Source organism: Gekko japonicus, unplaced genomic scaffold (genome assembly GCF_001447785.1).
Source record: "Gekko japonicus isolate JY-2015 unplaced genomic scaffold, Gekko_japonicus_V1.1 scaffold3644, whole genome shotgun sequence".
NCBI classification, from domain to species: Eukaryota; Metazoa; Chordata; class Lepidosauria; order Squamata; family Gekkonidae; genus Gekko; species Gekko japonicus.
Window position 1 is genome coordinate 124,925 of NW_015161519.1, and position 9,759 is coordinate 134,683.

At 46.4% G+C, this 9,759-nt stretch overlaps 1 protein-coding gene across 1 annotated transcript in view; it reads right to left on the reverse strand.

Moving 5' to 3' along the window:
* Window positions 1–8,421, reverse strand: part of CABLES2 (Cdk5 and Abl enzyme substrate 2) — a gene marked incomplete at its 5' end in the record, with an annotated part of 17,211 nt that extends 8,790 nt beyond the window's left edge. Inside the window, 2 exons of the mRNA XM_015429254.1 lie at window positions 4,318–4,483; window positions 8,313–8,421. Coding sequence (XP_015284740.1) covers window positions 4,318–4,483; window positions 8,313–8,421 — 275 coding nt within the window. The remainder of the gene's footprint in view (window positions 1–4,317; window positions 4,484–8,312) is intronic.
* Between the last annotated feature and the right edge of the window lie 1,338 nt (window positions 8,422–9,759).

Genomic DNA, 9,759 nt, shown 5'->3' on the forward strand with positions numbered 1-9,759 from the left:
CACACTGTTAGTTCCTTGGGGCAGAGACCTTTCAGTTTGACTTATGTCTGTTGCTCTGTTAAAATGCACACTGATAGCCCTACTTGAAGGTGGACAAGAAGTCAGTCACAAAAACATCACCTTTCATGAAACAGTAATCCAGGGCTGGTTACTACTGCCTAACCAGGAGGGCATGACAGTTTGGATGCATTTCACTGCATTTGGAAAGCGACCTGGCTGGGATGGTGCTTTGGGAAGGCGCTGGTAGAAACGGAGGAAGATTTCAAGGTGGAACATTTTGAGCATTCCTTTTTCCCAAACACATGAATTCCCCTTATACAACATACATTTATCAACTTATGTTGTTGTTGTTCAGTCGCACAGTCGAGTCCGACTCTTCGCAACCCCATGGACCACATCATGCCAGGCCCTCCTATCTTCTGTCGTGCTCCGGAGTTTGCTTAACTTCATTTATCAATTTATAAATAAGCTTAAATAGATGTCAGCACGCTTGCTCACAGTCCTCCAGACCATTTGAAAATTTATCTTACAATCTCCAAACCGGGCAATGGTTGGTGGAACATCCACGTAATCGGCCCCCTCCCTTTAAGCTGTTTGCACCTATAATCTCCCCCATCCCCCGGAAGAATGGGAATATGACACAGGGACTTGGTTCCCACAGTTCCACAGGCATATGCAAAGGGATCTGTAATACTGTTTACCAGAGCCGATCAGGTGAGAAAGTTGCGCCACAGAAGGGCCAACGTTAACCCCTACTCTGAAAATCAGTCTGGTTTCATCTGCGACTCTAATCTGCGAATCTAATTTGATTCCCCACTCCTCCACATGCAGCTGCTGGTGTGACCTTGGGCCAGTCACAAGTTATTTCAGAGCTGTTCTCTCAAGATCAGTCCTTGAAAGAGCTCTGTCAACCCCACCTACCTCACCGCGTGTCTGTTGTGGGGAGGGGAAGGAAAAGGAGATTGTAAGCCGCTCTGAGACTCCTTCAGGTAGTGAAGGGCGGGGTATAAATCCAATCTCTTCTTCTTCTTCGATATCAGGTGTAATTCGCCTTACGTTTTTTTTACAGGCTCTGATGCATGGAACACCACGCAGTTCGCTCTCTGCATGGCTGGACTGTTGGTTCTACAGGGCTTAATTCAAGACAACAGCTGTGGGTTTTGCCATGCAAACCCCAAGCCAACAGGTCTGCCAAGTACACTGGCATTTTTACACTGTTATCTTTAACACTGCAAGATTGTGAAGGAAGTTGGTGTCCTGGCTTGAAATTCAAACTGGGGTGTTCAGAGATCTGGGCTTGGGAAGGTGGAGAAAGCCAACATTGGCTGGAAAAGGTAACCATGAAGCATTGTCACTAAATTACTCAGTTTTTTGACTTTAAAGCGGTTGGTGCTTTGCCCAGATTCTTATAAAAAAGCATATTTGGTTCCTGCCTTTTAAGGCGTTGCCTTGCTTTCTGGAGAATGCCTCACGTGTACATCCTGTGCTTAGTCACGGTTATTGATTTATTGATTTATTTTCTATATTTAGACCTCTCTCAACATTTTCGTGCTCAGCTGCTGAATCTAAGCATCATAAAGGGCAGATCTGCCTCCTCTTCTGCCACAAGGAAGCATGATTAAAGAAGAGAAGAAGAGATTGGAGTTAGACCCCGCCCTTCACTACCTGAAGAAAATCTTAGAGCGGCTTACAATTTCCTTTCCCTTCCCCTCCCCACAATAGACACCCTGTTGATATTTATTCTTAGGCCAGCTACGTCCAAAGTTCAAAGGCTAGCTACAAGTCCAAGTTCTTGTTTCAAAATATGGATCGAGCCTAATGGATTCTCCAATATGAATACGAAATCATCAGCAAATGCCAAGAGTTTATATTCCTCCTTTCAATTTCAGGCCCTTAATCTCTTCTTGTCCTCTTATTGAATCATTAAGTATCTCCAAAGCAAAAATAAACAACAGAGGGGAAAGCGAACATCCCTGTCTAGTCCCTTTCTGAATTTCAATATGTTGTGTCTGACGCTCTTAACCACTACACTATGTTGGCTCTTGATTAGTAAGTCTCCGCAGCCCAGAGACTGGTTGTTGTTTCTCCTTTAATAGGAAGCAGCACACGTGAGATCCCAGAGTAAGTAATAAATATCCACAGGAAGAAGAAGAAGAAGAAGAGATTGGATTTATACCCCGCCCTTCACAACCCAAAGGAGTCTCAGAGCGGCTCACAAACTCCTTTCCCTTCCCCTCCCCACAACAGACACCCTGTCAGGTAGGTGGGACTGAGAGAGCTCTGACAGAGACTGCTCTTTTTTCAAGGACAGCTGTGCCAGAACTACGGCTTGCCCAAGGCCATCCAGCAGCTGCAAGTGGAGGAGTGGGGAATCAAACCCGGTTCTCCCAGATTTAGAGTTTGTGCACTTAACCACTACACCAAACTGGCACCCTGCACGATCGTTTTACTGAACTGTCATAAATATATGCAGGGCTTTTTTTTCTGGGGGCATGTGCCAGAAGGCAGTTCCGGAACCTCCTCGACAAAATACTTTTAAAAATGTTTAAAAGTTCATGGGCTTTCAGGATACAGACTGAAAACGTCATCTCCCTCTTTGAGAGTTCCAGCACCTCTTTTTCAAATAAATAAATAAATAAATAAATAAAAGCCCTGAATATACCCATCATTCATACTTGGATTAGTGGCAACTGCTCCCATCGATCTGCTGTCTGTAAAACACCTCTAAGAAGCCCTTCAGTCCTATCAAAATCTTCAGCCCTGCCACTCCCTTCACATATGGGTTATCCTAGCATTCCGCCTCCCCGCTCCAATATGCACGAAAAAAGGGAAAATGGAATCTTTCAGAGCCACAGGCCGCTGGCCTCTGCCTGGTCAGTTTTCTATGGCTGCTGTTCCACGGTCCCTACAGCCAACTCCTCTCTGCATTTTCCTACTTTTTCCTAGTCTTTCATTCTCTTGGATCTTGCTAGTAAAGATAAAGGTTTCCCTTGCTCGAAAGCCAGTCGAATTCGACTCTAGGGGGCGGTGCTCATCTCCGTTTCCAAGCTGAAGAGTTCTCCATGGTCATGTGGCCGGCTTCAAAAGGGAATTAGATAAGCATATGGAGCAGAGGTCCATCCTGGTGGACCTCCTGATGGCACTGGTATTTCTGGCCACTGTGTGACACAGGGTGTTGGACTGGATGGGCCTTTGGCCTGATCCAACATTGGCGTCTCTTATGTTCTTATGTTATGTTCTTATGACTAAACGCCGAGGCGCATGGAACACTGTTACCTTCCCACCGAAGTGGTACCTATTTATCGACTTGCAATTTCTTGCTTTCGAACTGCTATGTTGGCAGGAGCTGGGGCCTGAGACGGGAGCTCACTCCATCACGCGGCACTTAAGAGTCTCGAACTGCCGAACTACAGACCTTCCGGTCTGCAGCTCAGCGTCTTAACCTCTGAGCCACCACGGCCCCTTTGGGTTTTGCTAAATCATCTCAAATTCCAAAACCAGAAAGAATAAACAATGCAAATAAGTTACCTGCACATGTGCTTTATTGGCCTGTACTAGCCACCCAAGGAAGAAATTGTAATTCTTTTGGCCGGACATACCCAGAGCTCAGAAGCCCCTTTTCCCCCTTGTCTGAGTTGGAGGGAAACTACCAATGTCCAGCCTACTTACCAACACAAAATTAGTTGAAAACGACAAGGACAGACCTGGGAGTGAGCAGCGCCAAAATAGTTGAGCTGACCCTTAGCTGGATGAGATGGTGGCATCATACAGGGTGAGAGTGGCAAATTCTAGTCTATGTAACACTACAAAAGTGCTATGTACCTCGATAAATTATAATATTAGTAGTAATATTGGTGGTGGAAAGTGCCATCAAGTCACAGCTTATGGCGGCTCCACGGGCTTTTCAAAGCAAGAGACGAGCAGAGGTGGTCTGCCATTGCCTGCCTCTGTGTCGTGACCCTGGGCTTCCTTGATGGTCTTGGCCTCCCATCCAAGTACCAACCAGGGCCGACCCTGCTTAGCTTCTGAGATCTGATGAGATCGGGCTAAGCCTGGGCAATTCAGGTCAAGATAGTAGTTACATGACCACTAATTATAAAAGGAGACTTGACCTCCCCCCCCCCCAAAAAAAAAGTATGGAAGCAGCTCACTTACTGAACTGAAAATGAAATCTGCACTCGGAATTGGCATCCTTGATTTTATGCACAAAGACATTCTGTATTTGGTTTGCTCCCTTCCTGACATCTCACATCCCAAAATATCGAACAGCAGCAGCAACGTTAACAATGTCAAGGCAAGTGTAGGAGGGGGCCTTACCAATATCTGTCGCTGAGGATATCGTTTTGGCTGTTGTGGTTTTGTGCCTCGACCCCCCAGCACTCCGCGGAACGCCGGCTCGGCACAAAGGAATGGCACTGTGGACGTCATTTTTACGGCCAACGAGAGCATTGGTTGGATACAGGAACTTTGCATAAGACACAACCTGCAGAGAGGGAGAGAGAGGGAAAGGGAGAGATCCATTAGCATTGGCAAAGAAGCACCTTGCAATTGATTTGCAAAGGTTTTTTTTGATGCTTCAGTTTCCATTTTCAAAGTAACCAATGGAAATGGTTAGCAGTGGCCTGCAGCCAATCATCCAGACTGGAATTTTCCTTCTTGCCCCGCCCTACATCAGACCATTGTATCTTCTGAAAGTTTATTCCTAAAGAGTCCATGGAACCCTTAGAGAAGGGGGAGGGTCTCCCATGGGGGTAGGGATCAGCAGAAATCACCAACCCCTCTTCTGGAGAACAGAAATACTGTTCCATAAAGAAGAACTGTGTGGGGTTGGATCTGAACACAGATACCATGGCTCAGTTTTCCTGCTAGTCCTTAAACACAGGTGATAATTTTCCAAGATCGCAATGGAATATTTGGAAAAACGAATAGTTCTACTACTTCGACTTTGTCAGATACCAGTCACTTCTTTGTGAAGCAGATTCTCCTATAAAAAAGGACCTTGGTTGTAATTCTACTTGTTTTTTTAAAAGTATGGTCGGGGAGAAGGGAAAAGGCAACGAAGGGTATTCATATACTGCTCCGCTTCTTCCTTGTAATTTATTCCAAAATATTGAGTTCTATTTCAGAACAAGTCAGTACCTTTAATGGAAGGATTAAAACGCAAGTGATTAAAATGTGAAATTTGCTGCCAGAAGATGTAGGAATGGCCAGAGGAATAAACAGCTTTAAAAGGGGATTAGATAGATTCATGGAGGGCAAGTCTTATCAATGGCTACATAGCCGTGGTGACTGAGGGGAACCTCCACACTCAGAGGCACTAATCCTCTGAATCTCAAGAGCCAGGAGAAAACATCAGGGGAACATCTTGGCCTCTTATGCCCTGTAGTTGGTCCTCCAGAGGAACTGGTTGGCCACTGTGTGAGAGAGGATGCTAGACTAGGCGGACTATTGGTTTGATCCAGCAGGGCTCTTCTTGTGTTCCTACGTTAAGGATTTTCACTCTGCTCTGCAAAACATTTCAGAGCCATAAAAGACAAGGATTAGATAGATTCATGGAGGGCAAGTCTTATCAATGGCTACATAGCCGTGGTGACTGAGGGGAACCTCCACACTCAGAGGCACTAATCCTCTGAATCTCAAGAGCCAGGAGGCAGCATCAGGGGAACATCTTGGCCTCTTATGCCCTGTAGTTGGTCCTCCAGAGGAACTGGTTGGCCACTGTGTGAGAGAGGATGCTAGACTAGGCGGACTATTGGTTTGATCCAGCAGGGCTCTTCTTGTGTTCCTATGTTAAGGATTTTCACTCTACTCTGCAAAACATTTCAAAGCCATAAAAGGCAAGAAAATGGCAGGAGTCCAGTAGTCTGTTGCAGCAGAAACCCACAAGAGTCCAGTAGCGCCTTAAAGACGTCACAAAACTTGTGGCAGGGGATGAGCTCTCGAAAGCTCAACTCCTGCCACAAACTTTGTTAGTCTTTAAGGTGCTACTGGACTCTTGCGGGTTTCTACTGCTACAGACAGACAGACAGACAGACAGATGCACAGGGCTACCCATCTTGATCTATCACGCAAGAAAAGTACTGGTAGGAAGTACTGGTTCTGACATCTGAGAGACTTCTCTTCTTTCTAAACATTCATTCAGCTAGTAGCTAAAGATGCTTCCTCAGTGTGAAGAGGCTTGCTTGAAAAGGGCATCGATGACTGCAGGCGACTAGAAAAAGTACACCCCGGACCTCTTCAGGAGGTGGCAGGAGAGAAAAGAGTCGGGCAGCTCCAATGCAGCCGACAGAAGAAGCGGAAGCTGCAGTTCACAGATGTTGGGCAAGAAAGAGCTTTCTGGAACTCCCAGTACATGGAGTGTGGTGGGGCACTGCATTCTGGGACCTGCATTCTGCCCTGTGACTCAGGCAGAGACTACCAGAGGCTCCCCGCAGTCTCTCCTTACCAGGAAACCAACCCTATAAAATCCTTCCCTGGAACTTTCCACCAATTGGGAGTGTGGGGAGAGAAAAATAGCATCCCTCTGTCAGCAAGCTGCCATTCTGTTTTCTGTGACCTCTGTGTACATATTCTTTCCCTGTTGCACCCGGCTTGGTTTCTATCATCCTACTCCTGCGTTGGAATGCAAAAGATAACTGCTGGAGGTTGTGTGGGGGAGAAGATGCTGTAATGCTTGGCTATTGCTTTTCCCATGACTACTGCACCTGTGTTATGTCTAATATCCTGCCTGGTTCCCATGGACTGGGCGCGCAACCGTTCCATTAGCCCGCCAGCGGGAAAGTTATTCATTGGACCTGTATCTCTTTGAAGTTCCTTTATTATGCTTGATCTAACTGTGTATCCCCAGTTCTAACAAAGAACGTGTTTGAGTATGTCGTCAACGCTTTGAAATAAATTTTGCTTTTCTTAAAACGTGGATTTATTCTCGATGCTTGGGGATCCAACACCCTCTTCCTAGAAGAGCAAAAGAACTTTCTAGAACTTTAAAACAGGTAGGTATGAATAGGCTCGGAGAAAGGAACTATTTCAGGGCTCAACTTCATGTTCAGATTCCCTTCCATGTTTAAAACAAACATCTTTTTTCTTTTTAAAATTTAGCTACCTGGATGATTCCCCTTTTATTGAGAGGAACGGCAGCTTGTGTTAAGAGCGCATGCAAGAGAGAGAGATTTTAACCCTTTCCTCCCGTGCAGCTTTCTAGCTGGAAAAAAAGCCTTCCCAGAACTGCTGCCTCCACCGAGGAAAGGATAACGGTGCTTGTACACTCCTCCCCTCCGCCCCCAGCAGTGGTAAAAGCAGCTTGCAGTGATGAAGAGAAGAGAGAAGAAGAGATTAGATTTATACCCCACCCTTTACTACCCAGCGAAGTCTCAGAACGGCTCACAATCCCTTTCCCTTCCCCTCCCCACAATAGACACCCTGTGAGGTAGGTGGGGCTGAGAGAGCTCTTTTGAGGATTGCTCGTGAGAGAACAGCTCTGAGAAAACTGTGACTGACCCAAGGTCACACCAGCAGCTGCAAGTGGAGGAGTGGGGAACTGAACCCGGTTCTCCCAGATTAGAGTCCATGCTCCTAACCACTATACCAAACTGGCTAGTGGGCCAACTCAGATGTCAATGGCACAACCCGTGCACACTCTTCCCATCAACTGTGAATGGCGTGAGCGCGTTCACATGTATTTGAAACATTTGTTAGCCACTTTTCTCCCTTGTGGCCTACAATACAAATAAAAATAAAAACGGCCAACTCACATGTCAATGGCACATCCCGTGCACACTCTTCCCATCAACTGTGAATGGCGTGAGCGTGTTTACATTTATTTGAAACATTTGTTAGCCACTTTTCTCCCTTGTGGCCTGCAATACAAATAAAAATAAAAACAAGAAGAAGAGGAGATTGGATTTATAGCTTGCCCTTCACTACCCAAAGGTGTCTCAGAGCGGCTTACGAACTCCTTTCCCTTCCCCTCCCCACAACAGACACCCTGTGAGGTAGGTGGGGCTGAGAGAGCTTTTGACAGAAACGGCTCTTTTCCAGAACACCTCTGACAGAACTATGGCTTGCCCAAGGTCATCCAGCAGGTGCAAGTGGAGGAGTGGGGGAATCAAACCCGGTTCTCCCAGATTAGAGTCCGCGCACTTTAACCACTACACCAAACTGGCCATTATAAAATCCATAAAAGCCACTGTTTCGATAACCTGACTTTCTCAACATTTGCATCAGAACTGGCAATTCTGTGCGACTTCCAACCAGAAGCAGAGAAGTGCAGTTCAGCGACGGACTCCTCAACGCACACCCCCACAGATCCGTACCTTGCCATCTGCTCCCACTTCGACGCCTTCCATTCCTAGCACCATCTCCGAAGACACGGAAACTCCTCCGGAGGGATGCCTCTGCTTTGGTCCTTCTATTTTCAGCTCACTGTGAAGCACATAGTTGGTGAGACCGGAATTAAAGCCGCTCGTTTTGCTTCTAGCCTAAGCCATGGTAGCATTAAAACAAGAATGCACCAAACCCCCCCCCCCCCCCCCCCCAACTTGCACAGCTACCAAAAGATTAGAAGGGCAATTCCCACAGCTTTCTTGCTCCTCTAAAGATTTATTTGACAAAACTCAAGAAAGACAGACCTCTAGAACCAGCACAGACGTCATGCCTTCCTTTTTTAAAAAATAATTCCTCTACACATTATTTGCATACACAAGAGCGCGCACACACACACACACACACAAACAAAGTACAATTCCTGTCAGCAGTTCCCATGACTGGTTGCATCCCCTGAGCACGTTATGTGACTGGCTTATAAACTGCCGCTTGCTGCCTGTGAGTTTCTCAGGGAGCAAACAGAAAGATTAAATTTTAATAGGAAAATACAAGCAGTTTACCCAGCTATGGGAGTCTGCTTGCAAAGGCTCCCCTATACCTAGAATCAAGGTCTACAAGAAGAGGAGTAGGTATTTATATCCTGCTTTCGAAAGCAAGAAATTGCAAGTAGATAAATAGGTACCACTTCGGTGGGAAGGTAACAGCGTTCCGTGCGCCTTGGTGTTTAGTCATGCCGGCCACATGACCACGGAAACGTCTTCGGACAGCGCTGGCTCTTCGGCTTTGAAACGGAGATGAGCACCGCAACCCTAGAGTCTGATTCGACTGGTTTTTGAGCAAGGGAACCTTTACCTTTTTCTCTACCTTAAAGAGTCTCAAAGCAGCTTACAATCACCTTCTCTTCCTCTCCCCACAACAGGCACCTTGTGAGGTAGGTGGGGCTGAGAGGGTTCTGAGAGAACCGTGACTGGCCCAAGGTCACCCAGGAGGCTTCACGTGGAGGCATGGGGAATGAAACCTGGTTCTCCCGTTTAGAGCCTCCCTCTCATAATCACTACACCATACTGGCTCCGTCCTCCATTCCTCGAAAAAGGGAAAGGTTTTCTAGCACTTACTAGTCCATAAGGGGTTTTCAGGTCCAGTATGATCTGGACAACTATATACAAACCTGTTTCTTTGTCAAGCATGTATTAAGAGACCTTAACATTCTGAGCTCATGACCCGGAACGAAAGCTTTCCGCTCCGAAGCTCCAGAGACATCAAAAATGTACTGCTTCTCAAGAAAAAGCTGTATATGCATGCAATTAAACCAATTAAACAAGTCCTCCCCACAAAAGCTGGCTAGCAGCTGATGGGAAGACATGTCTGTACAATTCAATTGGGATTTTTAGCAGGAGTCTTGGGTAACATTGGCTCCAACTAACACCTCTCTCTGCT